This window comes from Dermacentor andersoni, chromosome 8 (assembly GCF_023375885.2).
Source record: "Dermacentor andersoni chromosome 8, qqDerAnde1_hic_scaffold, whole genome shotgun sequence".
Lineage (NCBI taxonomy): Eukaryota > Metazoa > Arthropoda > Arachnida > Ixodida > Ixodidae > Dermacentor > Dermacentor andersoni.
This window is the reverse complement of record NC_092821.1, coordinates 122,416,971-122,436,814: the sequence shown is the minus strand read 5'-3', so window position 1 is coordinate 122,436,814 and position 19,844 is coordinate 122,416,971. Positions and strand designations below refer to the sequence as shown.

The 19,844-nt window shown below is 44.3% G+C and overlaps 2 protein-coding genes and 1 long non-coding RNA gene across 8 annotated transcripts in view; 1 reads left to right on the top strand and 2 right to left on the bottom strand.

Moving 5' to 3' along the window:
• LOC140219863 (uncharacterized) overlaps nt 1-19,844 on the bottom strand; it is a 478,555-nt gene that overhangs the window by 105,714 nt on the left and 352,997 nt on the right. The window lies entirely within an intron of this gene.
• Nucleotides 1-19,844, top strand: part of l(1)10Bb (BUD31-like protein) — a 125,930-nt gene that overhangs the window by 43,936 nt on the left and 62,150 nt on the right. For 2 of the 3 annotated variants that reach the window (XM_072289885.1, XM_072289886.1), the window contains one exon: nt 16,525-16,605. In XM_072289885.1, coding sequence (XP_072145986.1) covers nt 16,525-16,605 — 81 coding nt within the window. Of the gene's footprint in view, nt 1-16,524; nt 16,620-19,844 lie in introns of all 3 variants that reach the window. The other variant, XM_072289887.1, reaches the window with a different exon arrangement.
• Nucleotides 1-19,844, bottom strand: part of LOC126529029 (uncharacterized) — a 76,722-nt gene that overhangs the window by 5,739 nt on the left and 51,139 nt on the right. For 3 of the 4 annotated variants that reach the window (XM_072289875.1, XM_072289876.1, XM_055069575.2), the window contains 2 exons: nt 14,874-15,080; nt 6,763-8,064 (listed from right to left, as the gene is read on the bottom strand). In XM_072289875.1, coding sequence (XP_072145976.1) covers nt 7,160-8,064; nt 14,874-15,080 — 1,112 coding nt within the window. In that variant the 3' untranslated portion in view covers nt 6,763-7,159. Of the gene's footprint in view, nt 1-6,762; nt 8,065-14,873; nt 15,081-19,844 lie in introns of those variants that run through there. The other variant, XM_055069576.2, reaches the window with a different exon arrangement.

Here is a 19,844-nt window from a genome sequence, read left to right as displayed (position 1 = left end):
ATGCTTCATGATTGTTTCTGAGTCCACCTGTATAAATCATTTTTCAGAAAGCTAAATAATTACGAAGAGAGAATCTGGAGTGTTTGAAGACTTTCACAGATTTCTACGACACTTGAGGACAGAGTCAAAAAGCTACATCCCAGCTTGCGCTTTGATCCTCAACGAGCACTCTAGGTTGAAGGCCATATTCGCTGGCACAACAAATTTCTCATATACGACTTCGTACCACATGTCTAACATTGACAATTTTTTGATAAGTTGAGATTGTAGAGAGTCAATAGGACATACTGTATTTTTCCAAGTATAACCTTAAAATGAAATTTGCAAATCTGCACCCCAACATTACTGTTATATTTTTGGCGTGGGTTATATGCCCAAAAGCTTGTTTTTGAGTGATCTCACCATTCTTTATCTGAGAAAACTTGGTGACCAGGGCTTTACTCAGTGCCATCCTTATAGGCTTAAAGGGACACTGAAGGCAAGTACTAAGTCAACGTGAAGTGTTTAAATACCATTCCAGAAAGCTCGCAACGCTTGTTTCGTTCCAAGAAAAGAATTAGTTTGCGAAAAAATTGCATCTCAAGAGTCCGAGTACCTTTTTCGTAGTTCAAATCCCTCGCCACCCGACCAGGGGAGTGGTGATGTTGCATACACCATCACCACCCTTTGCTGCTGTCAGCGAGTAAAACGGTGCCTGACAAACAGCAGTACTGATCCAAGACAGAGCGGTAGATCTGCTGCTGCAGCTGCTTTTTGGTCAAGTGGCGTAGACCGTTTGGGCATCCCGCGACATCACATAGAAGCTGAATTTTCTGCTACTTGCAGTTTGTGCGAGTTCCGCGAGCCAGCAAAACCAATGCAGCACTATGTAGTACGAAAGTACCATAAAGCACGAAAGCGTGGGCGGCACGGAGTCGAGTGAAAACGAAACCTTTCGACCGCCTGCATCATTGTCAAGAGTAATTTCAGTGAGTTCTTTCTAAAGATGAAATGGCGCTGAACAAGTAGCTTTTTATTTCGTCTTGTAATACAACGCAAGGATGTTTTTTGCAATGAGTGGCCGAGTACTAGTGACAGAATGACTGAGGAGTACTTTCGTCATCGGGCAAGTACTTGAATGTCCTGGGGAAGTCTCTAATCATGTCCTGCATTTACCTCAGTTTCTCGATTATTAAGGCTCTGTTGGCAATAATATTGACACCGTAGAGATTCTCAAGCACTAATCTATCACTTTAGCTTGATTTAGTATTTGCCTGTAGTGTCCCTTTACCAAGTATGACATCTTCAGTTTAGCACAAAGTGAAAAGACTATTTGGCACGCACTCTGCTCCGCCATCACAAGATTGTGACAAATGATTGCTGAAACGGACAAGGCATGATCTAAACAAACCTCTCCCTCTGCAAACCGCAATGCAAATCAACACAACAGCAGGTAAAATTAGTTAAATTGGGTTTAATGGCCTAAAAGCGACTTGGACCGTGCTGCGCCAGCCACAAGGCGTTCACAAAACAATGGTAGAGGCTGCAAAAGCTGTGTTGCTCTAAAGCCTGTTCATAAAACCGGTTTCTTCGAGAAAGTTCAGGACTTCTGAAGGGGCACAAGTGGTTCATCTCCCAAAATTAAAGCGGGGTGCAACGGTATTTGTAAGTTGTGTAATTCGCGGAAGCATTTTCTTCTTTATTTCGTTGTGTGATTAAGTAAGTTGCAGTTTGTCGTTTTCTCTCAAACTACATGCACTTTGTCATTTGAAGGTCAGCGCTTCGCAAATAGCTTGAAGTTCGTCCCTAGCTGGTACCTTTCTATTTGAAATAGTCTCGTGTTTTGCCTTAGCTGCGCAATCATCCGCCTTTTCATTTCCTGGAATCCCGACATGGCTTGGGACCCAGCAGAAGAGGATGGATGGGCCTTGGTGTACTTGTGAAATGTTTAAAATATTGTCTATGAAGGGATCCTGCTCAGATTGCAAATTAAGTGCCTTTAGTGCACTCAAGGAGTCGGTATAAACGACTGCTTTGGAGTGTTTGCCTGTTATAATTTTTTTTCCATTGCTGTCCACACTGCTTGACATTCAGCAAGAAAACATAGACAAACTGTTGTAGCCGAATAGTATGTTCCGATGTACCTTCGACGACACTGATTCTCGCACAATTTCGCATCTTTGACCCGTTGATGTAAAATTCGGTGTAAGTGTTGCATGTTTCTTATACTGTGCTAAACTGGTGTATTGTGTTCACGACAGGTAATCCCCTTTTTAAGTGTGTTAACGAAATATCAAGGAACTGTCTGAAGTTACTCCAATGGGGTAATCTGACTGGCCTCTTAGTAACAGAATGTTCTTCATAGGGACATCGCATTCCCCTCATTTTTCCTTGTACTAAAGTATGAGAGGTTTAACTGCATGCTGCTTGTTCGCGTAGTGTAGCCGTGTATCGCAGCAGGTGATAATGTTATTGCAATCTCTGGTAATGATCGAACTTTGAGAATGCAGGTAAACATGTGTTGCATTCTTCTATGTTCCAAGGACGGCTCATTACTTTCCGAGTACAAACTGGAAATAGGTGTTGTCCTGTGGCCACCGGTTGCTAGGTGTAGCCCTAGATTATGAACTGCATCTAATCACCGGAGGTGCGAGTGTCTGGCTGAGCCGTAAATTATGCAGCCACAGTGCTGCGTGCTAAGGAGCGACAGATACATAGAAGACATTGGCAGTCAAAGCCCCCGTGCTTCTGGGAAAGGACATTGAGAACGCTAAATGCCTTGCTTGCTTTAATCTTAAGACTATATTTGTGCGCTAGGAAGCTCAACTTCTTATTGAATAAAACCCCTAAAAACTTGTGGCCTTTTTGTCTGGCAGTACGGCTTCATGCAGTTTCAAGATAGGGTCTCGTTGTAAACCCCTTTTTTGCAAATGAACCACAGCAAGAGCTATTTCAGTAGAAAAATGGAAGACATTTTTATTTGCCCATGGTATGAATTTATTTAAGATGGTTTGAATATGCTGTTTGCAAGTTAGCATTTTTGATGGGCAGCACGCAAGTTGGAGATCATCAATGTATAAAGAATGCATTAGAGAAGATGCCATAATTCTATTTCTAAAGCCCATTTTAACCACAAACAGTCTTGTGCTTCGAATACAACTCTGCGGCGCGCTGTTTTCGTGGACAAATATGTGTGAAAGCATTGTATAGAAATGCAGCTGAAATGTTCGATTGGACATAAAGTTTGCTGGATACCTCAGTATCTTGCCACAAATCCCTAGGTCTGCCAAATCCTGCAAGATATCAAATATCTATGTAGTACCGTAGGCTTTGTCCATGTCAAAGGAAATTGTAAGACAGTGTTGTTTGTGTAGAAAGCATTGCGTATCTCATGTTCTAATTGAACAAGGGGATCAGTGATTGAACAACCCTTATAACGCGATAACATTAAGGGTACCGTGACGCAAAAAAATCCAATGTCGGCATAAGACGTTGCTTAGCGAAAGATCATTCCAAGCCACAACCACGCAGGCACTCCCAATGGCGCAGAGGTATTAGTGAACTAATTGAGTTCCTCAAAGTAAAACACAGCAGAAAAATCATAAAGTACGTCCTAAACACAACCTTCAAACGTGATCGCGTCGGAGTTTAATTTGAATATACCAGAAAACTTAATTCTGTTACGCAGAAACACAATCACAAACCTATTTTCGAGTGGAGCGGCCCCCTTGGTTCCTTGCAGCAACACCATCGTGCTCACTTCCGCACATCCGAAAGAAAGCTGTGGTTGCCGGAAGGCATGACAGGCAGTTGGAGATCTTTGAAATCTATCACATTCCACTTTTAAAGGCAAAGCTTAAAGGGCCCCTGAAACGGTTCGGACAAATTTTGTAGACGCGTAGGGTACAGCTTAAGTAGAACATTCACACCACAATTTAAGTGAAGTGTTACGTATTAATGGAGCTACAAGCGATTAGAAGTTACCCTCCTCCCTAGTCATGCTTTTCCTCCTCAACTCGTTCACCGAGCGATCGGGGCTAAGCTCCGCCTTCACTGGTTTCGCGTCACGATGCGACGTCACATCGTCCACTTCCGGTTGTTTTGGAGCCCGCCCCCGCCCGCGTGAAACCTCTCCGCTAGCCGCTTGGCCGTCGAACCCAAGCGAGAGCTATCGAAGCAGCGTGCGTTGTGAGCATTCTGTCGTAGCGCCGAACGTGTATGGTATTCCGGTAACCACTGGCAAGCTGGTCATTTCGGCAAATGACTGGAGGCATAAACTCAAGCTGATGAAGGAACTTTAGCGTAGACGTACGTGCGGCCTGATCGGTCTGCACGGTCCAGCCACTTGTTGGCGCAGCGCTTAACCAGCCAAACAAAGCGCTAATATGCTCTAACCAAATGTACAACATTTTAAACATTTATAAAAACAAAGTGTTGATGATTACACTCCTGCGAAAAATACACACCAGCAGCCAAAGAAGAATACACTTCGTTACTGCTACTGTGTATGGTTGAGCTCTGTGCCACCAGGTGGCTGCACCGTGCAGACCATTCGCATTTGCGATTCTGCTCATCCCATGGCTCATCCCGTTACGACACAGTCAAGCGGCCAGACCCTGTCCCCTTGCGCTTGCATTTGCCCTAATACCGGACTCGCGAAACGCTATTGCGTTAGTAATCTTCTGGTGTAAAGTGACGGCCACAAACGCGCAAACCCTGGCGCCGATCGGATAGCGGCAGCCCGATGCGCAGCAGCCAGCTCGCTCGTATGCTGCCTTGCAGAGGGACACGATGTCGCAGCTTGACATATTGCCAGTCGCTACGTTTGCAGTCCACAAAGCAACAAAGTCGAATCATAGTGCTCGCGAAAAGACTGAGACCGACTCTGACCGCGGAGCTCTCGTCAAAATGGAGTACGTTGTAACACAAGCAGACGACACTTGCTGTGTGCCGGAAGTGCTTAATTGTATTGAAAAATTGTTCTTGTGCATTCTCTTTATGTTACTTTCTGTTTATAAAAACAAATGAACTAACATTCCAACTATTACGAAGATCATTTGTTTACCATAAAGTTGGAAAAATTATTGATCACGCGCCCTGGTCAACCAATCGCATAGCTCGCCCCACTGACGTCATATGGGTGATTTTCGTCATATGGGTAGGGGCGGCTTAAAATTCCGCCGAGCAGCGTGCTCCGATCGGCAGCGATGTGCATTTTTAAAACCTTATAATAAATTGCACGCTTTACGCGGAGCACTTAGATGTGTCAATTTATGATCAGAAGGACCTACTCTAACGACTCAGTACGTTTGTAGAAAATCGTCAAAATCGTTTCAGGGTCCCTTTAAGTGTGCTCTAAATTTTTATACCTGCATTGATGATTGCCCAACAGTTTTTGTATAGCAAAGGTAAATATTAGCCTGATGCTCAGAATACTTACATAGGCTTTTGACAAACAGCTAGTGAGAGCGATAGGTCAGTAGCTGCTAGGGGATGTTGGTAGTTTTCCGGCTTTTAAGAACGCTACTATTATTGCCTTTCTCATGCTTTTAGCATTACTACTGTTTTCCACGTCATGTTAAAAAATTACAGCAGAGCCTCTACATTTGCTTGTGACAAGTGGGCAAGCATTGAATAGTGGATGCGATCAAGACCTGCTGCCGTTTTTTTGCCAGCAGGAAGTACTCCGTTTAATTCCAGAAATGCCAGCGGAGCATCGTACAGTTCATTTAAGGCAATGGTAGTTTGTAATTTCTGTTTTTCAGTGAAGTTCTTGTACAATAGGAATGTACAGTGCAGTCCACTTATAATGATATCAAGAAGAATGAAAAATATGATCGTTATGACCGATCATCGCTATACCTGAACTGCCGTGAAAGGAAGGCCACCAAACGTACCTTTGCAGCTCCAAAACCAAATTTGCCACTTGCGATAAAGAAATCAACATTGTAGAAAGTAGGCTGTGAAAAATAAAATGTTTATTTATACGTCTAAACAGCATGTCAAGCAAGGCACTTGCTTTTGCAAAAGTTTCAGGTTCACAATTACGGCATGTACCGCATGCAACTGCTGCGCAAACAGCTGGCAGCTATAATTTAGCGTGCACGAAATCAATGACAGACTCGATCGACTACGGTGCACTTTGGGTTAGCATTGGCGTCGGTGTCAAAGATGGACCATTGTCAATCTCGGACCCGGCCACCGCTAAATTTAAAACTCAATGTTCATCTGAAGTGCCAGGGTTTTTGCCTTTTGATTTAAAACATCGCCGGAGACCTGCACTTGCTTGCCGATCATGGCTTTCAGCCACATGTGAATAGCGTCATCAAGTTGTGGGTGGGCACCTTGGCGGACATTCTTTTGTCAGGATCCATCAGATTTCTCGCTGGCTTCTAAAACCTTCACCTTGCTTTTTTTAGGTAGTTTGATATTGCCTGCCTCAAGATTTCAATTTCCTTTGTAACGTCCGCTCGCGATCCACCACTTTGCATTTGCTTGATAATGGCGGCCTTTTTTTCCATCGTCAATCTGCTATAAATGCGCTTCTCAAAGTGAAAAGGCTAGACTTTTCACATTGGCAAAGGCGGATGCGGTTTCAGCACATGGTAACGAGAGTGCTGTGGAAGAACAACTATCCGCTGGGATAAATTGGCGGCACGGGAAAGGTCTCGTCAGCCACAGCAGTCTGCAAACACTGCGCAAGAAAGCTGAAGTTGCTATCGACAGGAGATGATCAGTACGAGTGTATGGCCAGAAGTCACCTGAAGACGCCTAAAGGTCGGCTGAAGTGATAGCTGGCGTGCACCTCAGGTGCCCAATACATGCTGCTCATTGCCTGATGGCAGCGTTGCGCATGCCTAGCCCTGCTTAGTCACATGCTGTGGGAGGTCGTGGCTCAAAGCTGTCCCAGAACAATGATCTTAAGAGTTCCCGAGCGGTTTTCGCCTGTCTCATACTTATAAAACAGCATGTTTTGTAGTCAACTCCATTCAAAGTTTTGTTTCAACATTATTCACCCCAAACACAAGGATCGACTTACATTCTGCATTGATTAACGTAAAATCCTGAGCAAGCGTCCTACCCGTGCAAGCACTAAAGGACACTTCTCGTCTGTGTGGGTTCGCAGGTGTCCTTTCATGCTGGACTTGTTTGAGAAGCTTTGAGGGCATAAAGGGCACTGTCATGGCTCCTCACCTGCGTGGTTGTGCAGGTGGTCTTTCAGGTGGGTCTTTCGTGAGAAGCTCTTAAGGCATGAAGGGCATTCAAATGGCTTCTCGCCTGTGTGGGTGCGCAGGTGGGCTTTCATGCTGGACTTATGTGAGAAGCTTTCAGGGCATGAAGGGCACTGCCATGGCTTCTCACCTGTGTGGGTGCGCTGGTGGCCTTTGAGGTGGGCCTTTCGTGAGAAGCTCCGAAGGCATGAAGGGCATTGAAATGGCTTATCACCTGTATGGGTGTGCAGGTGTTCCTTCATGTTGCCCTTGCGTGAGAAGCTTCGAGGGCATGAAGGGCATTGGAATGGCTTCTCGCCTGTGTGTGTGCGCAGGTGGTTTTTCATGCTGGACTTCTTTGAGAAGCTTTGAGGGCAGGAATGGCACTGCCATGGCTTCTCACCTGTGTGGGTGCGCAGGTGGAATTTCAGGTGGGTCTTTCGTATGAAACTCTGAAGGCATGAAGGGCATTGAAATGGCTTCTCGCCTGTATGGGTGTGCAGGTGTTCCTTCATGTTGCACTTGCGTGAGAAGCTTCGAGGGCATGAAGGGCATTGGAATGGCTTCTCGCCTGTGTGGGTGCGAAGGTGGTCTCTCAGGTGGGACGTTTGTAAGAAGCTTTGAGGGCATGAAGGGCACTGCCATGGCTTGTCACCTGTGTGGGTGCACAGATGGCTTTTCAGGTGGTCTCTTCTTGAGAAGCTTCGAGGGCACAAATGGCACTTAAACAGACGCTCATCTGTCTGGACCCTGGCACGTACTTCTAGACGAAACAGTTTATCAGCCTCAAAGTGACAGAGATGATCTTCGGAGAGGCGTCCCTGCTGTGAATTGTCACCGTTGGCTGTTGATGGAGAAATAGAAGGCCTCAATACTGCACAAATGAAACAAAAGTATAGTATTATGAAATGCGAAAAAGAAATACACACTACAGTTAATGATGAGCTTTCCTTTCTTTCTTTTTTCATTCGGAAGGTCTTGAGGGTGATTTCAGGTATGACGGAACAAATGACACCTACTGGTCCTCTTTGACTTACTCAATATTTCTGTATCTGAATGCTTCACGACTGTATTTGTGAAGTCCAACCATGTAAATAATTTTTCAGAAAGCTAAAGAATTGCGAAGTGCAAGAATCCGGAGTGTTTGAAGACTTCCATGGATTTCTACAACCTTCAGAGGACAGTGTCCAAAAGCTTCGACCTACCTTGCTCTCCGATTCTCAACGAGCACTTGAGATTTGAAGGCCATATTTGGCATTTGCAAAACTTAGGATTTGCTGGCACAACAAATTTCTTGTACGAGACTTCATCAATGGGTTTCTTCTTGATTACGTGCCGAACTTTGGCAACATTTTCGTAAGTTGACATTTTAAAGAGCCAGCTAGGACATACACTATTTTTCCACGTACAAACCCCAACACGTAAACCCCCTTTAGTATAGCCCTGAGCTGAAATATGCAATACCTCTGAGACATAAAAAAAAATTCGGCAGAGACACTCAAGTCTGCTTAGATGTCAGAATGTGAAAGCATTACAGTTGCCCTGGAGAAATGTTTTTTTCCTCATGTTCCTTGTCCACACAAGCTCTCGTGTGCACTCTAACTGTGCCTTGGTAAGGCCAAATCAAAATGCACTAAGCGTCTCAACATGCTTGCTTGCCCGAGAGGAGTTCATAACTTGAAGGACTGCTCAGCGGCGTTCAAATGGTCTTTAATGGTTTTTATTTTATACACTTGTGGCGCTGCGCCACCTCCTTCTCTCCATTGGCTGCACCGTCACGTGCCCGATGATGCATGCACTAGGCCACACCTTTAGTACGACGTGAGGCGTACAATGATGCGTGCACCAGACACCCCTTTGGTCAACCAGAACGGTGGAGCCACATGCTCTCGGAAAAAGTGTCGCACAACTCGGAAGCCCGGACTCGATTCCCACCCATTCCAAAATTTTATTTTCAAAGCCCTTAATTTACCTTGTTTACAGGAACCTCCTCGAGAAATTTGACACCAGTACAAGCAATTTTCCCGTGTTTTTCCTCTTTGCACCGTCAGCCACTTTTGGCACGACCGCTCGGTGGTGCCGCCACCGCCGGATTTTCATGTAATGGGGCATATAATGCTTTTGCATTAAAAATTAAGTGTGTATAAGCCAAGGAGATAATCGCATACAAGCCTGAAATGTTTACAAAAACAGTCTCCTCTTGGGGATGAACGACCTGTCCATGTCGTATCTTCGGCCAGCGATTCTGTTCCTTCCTTTTTGGTGATACTGCTGGGCCACTGAGCACACCTTATCGGGATCCGAGTTCTAATTTGGCAGTGCTGTATGCACTATTAGCCGACTGGCACAGTGCAAATTGCCGACCCTTAAGGAGGAGGATAATGAGGCACCATTAAGGAGGGGAGAAGGGAGCCTCAATGTGAAAGAGAGGAAGGAGGATTGGGTTGCCTAGGAGATAACTTTGAACGATGAACATTGTCCTGAAGTGTGGCTTCACGGCAGCACGTGCTGCGCTGACATGAAGTTGCGCCTCAAAGCGAAATTTGCACATAATCAGCACCAACTTTACTGTTATTTTTGGTGCAGGTTGTACTGCCAAAAATACGGTAGCTTCTTTTTGAGTGATCTCACTATTATTTATTTGATAAACCTACTTTCCAGCCTGGTCTTTACCCAGTGTTGTCCTTATAGGCTTAACAAAGTGTGACGACATATTCAGTTTTGCTCAAAGTGAAAACTATTTGTTAGGACTTATTGTTAGGCGAGTTGGTTCATACTGTGAGGAAATAAAGGGACTGCGCAGAATTCAAGACAAGGACTTAGTAAGAGACACAGACAAGAGCTAACTTTCAACTAACTTTATTCTTCGTCGCTTGTCATTGTCTTTAGTCGCACATGTACAAAACATGTAATCACATTGTCACTACCAGATTAGAGCAAGCCGCGCAAAAATACTTCTCGCTATCTATTAAAGAAATACTTGTGTCACTTACGCATGCCTTCTCTCTAAGAGATATATAGAAAGCTTCCATCAGCTCCCGCGCTATGGTACCTTGGCTTTTACCCAATATCTTTATTTTTCGGAAATCTGGAACACACACGTAAGCTTGACAGCGTACAGACAAATGCACATTACCTTTACTTTTACTTGAAAATTCATGTTCCCTTGCGCGGTCGTTGCCACAACATCCGATTTGCCCAACATAAGACTTTCCACTAGGTAGCGAAATCTCATAGACAATGCCGACCGCACATTTCACATACCCCTGAACGTACTTTTGGCTGCAACCTCCAGATTCTTCTTTTCAGAAGAGATTCTGGGGCAAAGCCCAGCCAGCTTGTGCGGGGCAGAAAAAAATTATCGGCATGTTGTGCCTGCTGGCTACCTTTTTCAGGTTGCGGAATAGGCGATGCATATATGGCAGCACTTCTGGACGAGTCCTACTTAGCCGCCCGGTGTTCACTCTGGAACGGGCTGCTTTTGTTTCATTCAGAAGGATCTCTGCTATTTTCGTTATGACCACGCAAGGTTATCCGGCATTAACCAATCGCCGAACCTGATTGTTAAAACCACTCTGCATTGCATGTGAGCACAATTTCCTGAGAGCAGATCCCAGTCAAAGTTTAGCGATCCCCTGCTTAACTAACTTAGACTGCACAGAATCATATGGCAGCAGCGCCTCTTGTGCCCTGGGGGCTTACACCCAACATACATGATCACCTAAAAACAGGCATAAATCTAAATGCTGCAGTGAGCTGTCACACGGTAACTCGTGGGTGAAGGACAAGCCCTTCCCACATTGCCGAAATGTGTTGGGGATTTGCAAGTTAGCATGTTCGACGTGCAGCACGAAAATTGGGGATCATCGAAGTATAAAGAATGCATTAGAGAGGATGGCACAATTCTGTTTCTTGAGTTCATTTTCATCACGAACAACGCTCTGCTTAGAATACAACTCCGCAGCACACCGGTTTCCTGAATTCTGGGGCTTTGTGTGCCAAAACAACAATTTGATTATGACGCACACTGCAGTGGAGGTCTTTGGATTACTTTTGACCAGCAGGGGATCTTTAACATGCCCTCAATGCACGGAACATTGCCTTTCTTGCATTTCGCCCCCGTCAAATTGTGGCCGCAGTGGCTGGCATTTGAGCCCTTGACCTTCCGCTTCGCAGCACAACATCATAGCCACTAAGCCACCATGGCGGGTGCCTATTTTCTGGATGAACATGTGTGAACGATTGTGCCCAGATGCACCTGAAATGTTCATTGGACATAGTCTGCTGGACATCTCAGCATCTTGCCAGGAATCCCTAGGTCTGCCAAATCTTGCACTATACCAGATATCCATGTGGTATCTTAGACTTTGTCCAAATCAAAGAAAATTGTGAGACAGTGTCGTTTGTGTTGAAAGGCATTGCGTATTTCATGTTCTAATTAAACAAGGGAATCAGTTGTTGAACAACCCTTTTTATACCTGCATTGATGATTGTCCAACAGGTTTTGTGTATCAGGGTAAATGTTAACCTCGTGTTCAGGATACTTTCATAGGATTTTGCCAAACAGCGAGTGAGAATGATAGGTCTGTAGCTGCTGGAGGATATCGGGAGTTTTCTGGCTTTTTAAGAACGGTATTATTATTGTTTTTCCTTGCTTTCAGCAATACTACCATTTCCTAAACCATGTTAAAAAATTCCAGCGGAGCCTCTACGTATGCTTGTGATAAGCGGGCAAGCATTGAATAGTGGGTGCGGTCAAGATCCGCTGCCGTTTTCTTGCTGGCAGAAGGTGCTCTGTTTAATTCCAGCAGTGTCAGCGGAGCAGCAAATGGTTCATTTAAAGCACCGGAAGTTGGTAACTTCTATTTTTCAGTGAAGTTCCTGTACAATATGAATGTACGGTACAGTACACTTATAAGCATATGAAGAAGAATGAAAAATCCTATCGTTATAACTGATCATTGCTATACCTGGACTGCCATAAAAAAAAAAAGCTGCCAAACATACCTTTGTAGCTCCGAAACCAAATTTGCCACTTGCAGTAAAAAATCAATATTGAAGAAAGCAGGCTGTGAAAAGTGAAATATTTATTTATACCTCTAAACAATGTGTCAAGCGTTAAGTTCTGAAACACTTTGACAAAAGTTTCAGGTTTGCAAGTGCAGCGTGCGTCGTGTCCAGCTGCTGCGCGAACACTGGTGGTTATAATTTAGCATGCATGAAACCAATGAGCAACACAATCGATGATAGAGCACTTTGGGTAAGCATCGGGGTCAGTGTCATTATCAATATCCGACACTGACAATTAGGATTCAGCCATCGCTAAACTTAATACCCTCAATGTTCATATGAAGTACGAGGGTTTCTGCCTTTCGGCTTAAAACATCATTGACATCGCCACTTGCTTGGTGATCATGGCTTTCAGCCACATCAGAATAGCTTCCTGAAGGTTTGGGTGGACACCTTGGCTGACATTCTTCTGTCGGGATCCAGCAGGTTCCTCGGCGGCTTATAAAATCTTCACCTTGTTTTCTAAATATACTCTGACATTGTTTGGCTCAAGATTTCAAATTCCTTCAAGACGTCCACTTGTGATTGGCCACTTTGCACTTGCCTGATAACGTCACTGATAACATGATAACGTCACTTGCCATCGTCAATATCCTATAATTTCCTCGCTTCAAAGCATTTGTCAAGTTGGAGGCGGACGACGAAGGTGGTGTCGGAACCATAGGTAGCAGCTGCCGATGAAACCACTGCAGACAATTGGTTGTTTAAGTGGCTGAGCCTAGCATTGCAGTATGCAGCTGAAGCAAATCACAATGGGCACTAGAGGCGATACAAACAGTACAAATTACCATATGCAACTGACAAGTGCCAACAGCAACAACAGTGTGAAGCCTCGTGGGAGGGTGCAGCAAGTTGTGCCTGCTATTGAGATTGTACCAGAAACAGTAGTTCTGAACTAGCATGCGCGATGCATGCAATGCGGGTTTGAGGCTACAGAAAAAGAAAGTCATGGTAATGTTGCTTGCATTTTCGGTAGCTTTTTATGTGCGATCAAGGGAAAAAGTCCGGAAAATTGAACGAAAAGAGTTTGAAGCATGCCAAACTATGGTCATTGTTGTACAATGACTGTATGGAGCGCATTGCAGTGCCTTGGCAGAGTCGGAATATTCGAGCAGGTCCGGAAAAATCGGGTGTCCGAAAAAATTAGTCGGCAACTGTATTATTATTACCCTTCAAATTACTATTCAAATTTCACTTAGTGTTAATAGACATAATATAAACCATTTTGCAAATCTTATGCTGCAACTGCATGCGACTGAACTACCAAGGAGAGGCTGGGCCTTGGTCAGGTGTTGGAAAATACCTTCAGCACAATCGTCCTGTGTTTGCCACGTATGCTTTGAATTAAAATAAAGAAGTGCGCTTGTTTGTAGTTGTCAAAATGGCGAAAGCGTCACCATTTCTGTCGTTACTGTGGCCAACACACCAACTTTTCAAACTTTGTGCAAATGTGCAAAAAATAACATCTCTAAACTTGAGTTTATCACTGCCTTTGCAAGCAATGTGGTAAATTAGGTGGAAGCGTACAGTAGGATTGTGGCAGCGCACTGTCTGGTTTCTATGAATAGAAATACATAGAAACAGTGTAAACGTTGGTTTTCACTGGAAGCTTTGTTGCACAACAGCTGCCCTGTTGACAGTGAACTCTTCTTGAAGACACTGTGGTGGAATTTCTCTGTGAGCACCGTGAACGGTTTCTACTGATAGCAGCAGACTCAATTCATTGCAAAGGCAATTCAATTTGTTCACTAGTGTCTCGCTTCTCGAAGTGAAAAGGCTTGACTTTTCGCATTGGCATAGGTGGACGAGGTTTAGCACATTGCAACAAGAGTGCTGCGAAAGAACAACTATCCACTGGGATAAAATGATCGTATGGGAGAGGTCTCATCAGCCACTGCAGTCTGCAAACACTGCACAAAAATCCCGAAGCTCTTATCGCAGGAGAGGATCGAAATGGGTGTATGGCCAGCAGTCACCTGAAGACAACTACAGGTCGGCTGAAATGATAACTGGCGTGCACTTCAGGTACTGAAGTGCACGCCATTGCTCATTGCATGATAGTAGTGTTGCGTATGCCTAGTATGGCTTAGTCATGTGCTGCAGAATGTCATGACTAAAAACAAGAATACCAACAGTCCAGTGCATTTTTTGCCTCTTGTCAATGAATGAACACATTGATAAAACGAACCATGTTTCGAACTCAACTGCATTAACAAATTTTGTTTTAATTTTATTCACCTCAGACACAGGGGTCAACTTTCATTCCACATTGATCTATATTCATGTTTTTACAGTAATATACTAATTTAGGCATAACCAAGAGACTCACTGGGTTTGACATTATCGTAAAGCAACGTAAGGGCTACAACACCAGGCAAAGAAGGCTCTGGATTAAGCTCTACCACGTAAGGTGATTCAATGTTCTCAGTAGAACAGTATTCTTTCATTTTGCCCCCAATCAGAATGCAGACGAGAATCACAAACAAGGTAATATGTCCTCAATAGCAGTGTCATACACTCCTGAGCAAGTTGTACCAAGCTAGGCAGACTTGGCTATTTACCACAAACCCACACAAGCAAGCAAGTGCAAGAGAAGTGCCGGTCACTGCCCACCTGAAGAGGAGCTTGAATGATCCACAGCCTCTGTGGTCTGCACGCTCCTTGACTCGCTGCCTGCTCTGAAGCAGCACCAAACAGACTTGTCAGCCAGAGGGAAGCTGCACTGCGTGCCAACCTCAACCTGACCGATGGCCTTGGAAGGGCCGGAGCAAGCCGTTATGGCGGTGATACTTTCAGCTAGGCTCATTGCATTTTTGAGGCCTGCAGAAAATAATTGAAGTGATTGCAGTCCTGTTATAGCATCGATAACAAGTGGCAAATCCAACACTAGAATAAATGCCAGGGCACTACTATACAATGCGCAGCCATGGAACACAACATAACCTTTTCGGTTCAGTGTTCCTAAAGGGTAACAAGGGACAATCCACAGTGAATACTCAAAAACAGGGCAACCTTTTTCTGTGCAAGGTTTACGACAACAGAATGTCTCCCCGACTCTTTTTCACCTCATACATCTTAAAGCTATTGCCGGAGTCTAAATAATGCAAAGTGATTGCAAAATGCTAAGTTCATCGCCATCAGACTATTTAATGTCCTCTGTGGGATCCCCACTTGCCCCAGGTCTTGGGCCAGCTGATACCATCCTATGCTTGCAAATTTTCTATTTCTTCACACTACCTAATTGTCTGCTGTCCACGATTGCACATCAGTTGAATTGATACCCATTCAGCAGCCCCGATAGACCACCAGTTACCTACTAAACACATTACATTGCTTGCCAAAGTTCATTTTTAATGCAATAGCATTCTTTAAGAACTTCACCCAGTTAGCAGTATGTATGTATGTATGTAGTATGTATGTATGTATGTATGTATGTATGTATGTATGTATGTATGTATGTATGTATGTATGTATGTATGTATGTATGTATGTATGTATGTATGTATGTATGTATGTAGTTTTATTACGACTGCTACCCTTTTATTAATAGAGTCGCATTGAAGTAATGTTGAACAGCAGTGACAGCGTATTGGGCAAACCAGGCCCAGCAAAACAAGTAACGCTCAACACAATGATAGCAGCAAGCACGCTCAACAATCGTCGAAATCTGATATGCAAGTCAAGCGCATTGGCGCTTATATATGACTCGTCAAATGTTCCAGCGTAATTGCTGGTGCCTTCATGCCTACCAGAAGGTAGTACGCAATTTGGGCTGCACATACAATCTAATTAGACAAGGTTTGATGAGAACAGACAACGGTTAGAACCAGCGATAACATTCGAGAAACTTCCTATACCGGAAGGTGTGCCTTAAGCTGAGTGACAACATACGACAACATTGTAACATAGATTGGCCTGTGAAAAACGTTCACCAATAACAAACTATTTACATGCATCTCAATACTGTAGAATTAATCACTGTTGCCTGCTGTGTCCTTATGAATTAGAAATCCTACCCTATAGTATTACCTCTTATCTGCTAGACCTCTGCAGCATAGGATGTGGCCATTAGTCTGCTCCGTATAAGCTTCACGTTTTTATAAACTCATTACGGCCGATGACATCTCGGGCCATGCCCTACTGAAAGAGCGCCACTAAGCTAGCTTCACTATAGAGGGTTCATGTGTTAAATGTTGCCAGGTTCAATTTCCAATGGCAGCCTGTCCAGATCCAGAGATCCTTAGCACCCGCTGCTGCTTTGCAGGTCTGACCGCCGCCTTTGTCAGGTGCTCCGCAGCCGCACTGGGTACCTGCTGCTCTTCACTGAACCACTTGGGGTCACAGGGTACGTGCTACTGGGTAAGTGCACTTTTCACATTATTCATCGTATAAATCCGGACAGGCCGCCATTGGAATATGAACCTGGCAACGTTTAACGCAAGAACATTATCTAGTGAGGCGAGTCTAGCAGTGCTATTGGAAGAATTAGAGGGCAGCAAATGGGATATAATAGGGCTCAGTGAAGTTAGGAGGCCAAAAGAAGCATATACAGTCTTAAGGAGCGGGCACGTCCTGTGCTACCGGGGCTTAGCGGAGAGACGAGAACTAGGAGTCGGATTCCTGATTAATAAGAATATAGCTGGTAACATACAGGAATTCTATAGCATTAACGAGAGGGTGGCATGTCTTGTTGTGAAACTTAATAAGAGGTACAAAATGAAGGTTGTACAGGTCTACGCCCCTACATCCAGTCATGATGACCAGGAAGTCGAAAGCTTCTACGAAGACGTGGAATCGGCGATGGGTAGAGTGAAAACAAAATACACCATACTGATGGGCGATTTCAATGCCAAGGTAGGCAAGAAGCATGCTGGAGACAAGTCAGTGGGGGAATATGGCATAGGCTCTAGGAATAGCAGAGGAGAGTTATTAGTAGAGTTTGCAGAACAGAATAATATGCGGATAATGAATACGTTCTTCCGCAAGCGGGATAGCCGAAAATGGACGTGGAGGAGCCCGAACGGCGAGACTAGAAATGAAATAGATTTCATACTCTGCGCTAACCCTGGCATCATACAAGATGTGGACGTGCTCGGTAAGGTGCGCTGCAGTGACCACAGGATGGTAAGAACTCGAATTAGCCTAGACCTGAGGAGGGAACGGAGGAAACTGGTACATAAGAAGCCGATCAATGAGTTAGCGCTAAGAGGGAAAATAGAGGAATTCCAGATCAAGCTACAGAACAGGTATTCGGCTTTAAGTCACGAAGAGGACCTTAGTGTTGAAGCAATGAACGACAATCTTGTGGGCATCATTAAGGAGTGTGCAATAGAAGTCGGTGGTAACTCCGTTAGACAGGATACCAGTAAGCTATCGCAGGAGACGAAAGATCTGATCAAGAAACGCCAATGTATGAAAGCCTCTAACCCTACAGCTAGAATAGAACTGGCAGAACTTTCGAAGTTAATCAACAAGCGTAAGACAGCTGACATAAGGAAGTATAACATGGATAGAATTGAACAAGCTCTCAGGAACGGAGGAAGCCTAAAAGCAGTGAAGAAGAAACTAGGAATTGGCAAGAATCAGATGTATGCGCTAAGAGACAAAGCCGGCAATATCATTACTAATATGGATGAGATAGTTCAAGTGGCTGAGGAGTTCTATAGAGATTTATACAGTACGAGTGGCACCCACGATGATAATGGAAGAGATAATAATCTAGAGGAATTTGATATCCCAGAAGTAACGCCGGAAGAAGTAAAGAAAGCCTTGGGAGCTATACAAAGGGGGAAGGCAGCTGGGGAGGATCAGGTAACAGCAGATTTGCTGAAGGATGGTGGGCAGATTGTTCTAGAAAAACTGGCCACCCTGTATACACAATGCCTCAAGACCTCGAGCGTACCGGAATCTTGGAAGAACGCTAACATAATCCTAATTCATAAGAAAGGCGACGCCAAAGACTTGAAAAATTATAGACCGATCAGCTTACTGTCCGTTGCCTACAAAGTATTTACTAAGGTAATTGCAAATAGAATCCGGAACACCTTAGAGTTCCATCAACCAAAGGACCAGGCAGGATTCCGTAAAGGCTACTCAACAATAGATCATATTCACACTATCAATCAGGTGATAGAGAAATGTGCGGAAAATAACCAACCATTATATATAGCTTTCATTGATTACGAGAAAGCGTTTGATTCAGTCGAAACCTCAGCAGTCATGGAGGCATTGCGGAATCAGGGTGTAGACGAGCCGTATGTAAAAATACTGAAAGATATCTATAGCGGCTCCACAGCCACTGTACTCCTCCATAAAGAAAGCAACAAAATCCCAGTAAAGAAAGGCGTCAGGCAGGGAGATACGATCTCTCCAATGCTATTCACAGCGTGTTTACAGGAGGTATTCAGAGACCTGGATTGGGAAGAATTGGGGATAAGAGTAAATGGAGAATACCTTAGTAACTTGCGCTTCGCTGATGATATTGCCTTGCTTAGTAACTCAGGGGACCAACTGCAATGCATGCTCACTGATCTGGAGAGGCAGAGCAGAAGGGTGGGACTAAAAATGAATCTGCAGAAAACTAAAGTAATGTTTAACAGTCTCGGAAGGGAACAGCAGTTTACGATAGGTAGCGAGGCACTGGAAGTGGTAAGAGAATACATCTACTTAGGACAGGTAGTGACTGCTGATCCAGATCATGAGAGTGAAATAATCAGAAGAATAAGAATGGGCTGGGGTGCGTTTGGCAGGCATTCGCAGATCATGAACAGCAGGTTGCCATTATCCCTCAAGAGAAAAGTGTATAACAGCTGTGTCTTACCAGTACTCACGTACGGGGCAGAAACCTGGAGGCTTACGAAAAGGGTTCTACTTAAATTGAGGACGACGCAACGAGCTATGGAAAGAAGAATGATAGGTGTAACGTTAAGGGATAAGAAAAGAGCAGATTGGGTGAGGGAACAAACGCGCGTTAATGACATCTTAGTTGAAATCAAGAAAAAGAAATGGGCATGGGCAGGACATGTAATGAGGAGGGAAGATAACCGATGGTCATTAAGGGTTACGGACTGGATTCCGAGGGAAGGGAAGCGTAGCAGGGGGCGACAGAAAGTTAGGTGGGCAGATGAGATAAGGAAGTTTGGAGGGTCAACATGGCCACAATTAGTACATGACCGGGGTAGTTGGAGAAGTATGGGAGAGGCCTTTGCCCTGCAGTGGGCGTAATCAGGCTGATGATGATGATGATGATGAAATCACACAAGCAACAACTCTGCACCAATCATATGATTGCTAATGTCATTTAAGTCACCAATCATCTCTAAAGAATGGATGCACCACCAATTTTTTTCCCCTTTGAGGGTCCTTCTTTTTTTTGCCAAATGTGACCCCCCAGGGTCGAATTTGTTTATTACACATTTATAATCTTGAGACTGACCCATCTTGCAAAAAAGTTGCCACAACTTTTTTAGGAGTCACATCAGTGACAAAAAGTTTTCCATGGGTGAACATGCATTGTTTATTCATGAGTACAGGTGGGCTTGCACAAACATTTATAAGAATAAAATAAAATACACTGAAATATAT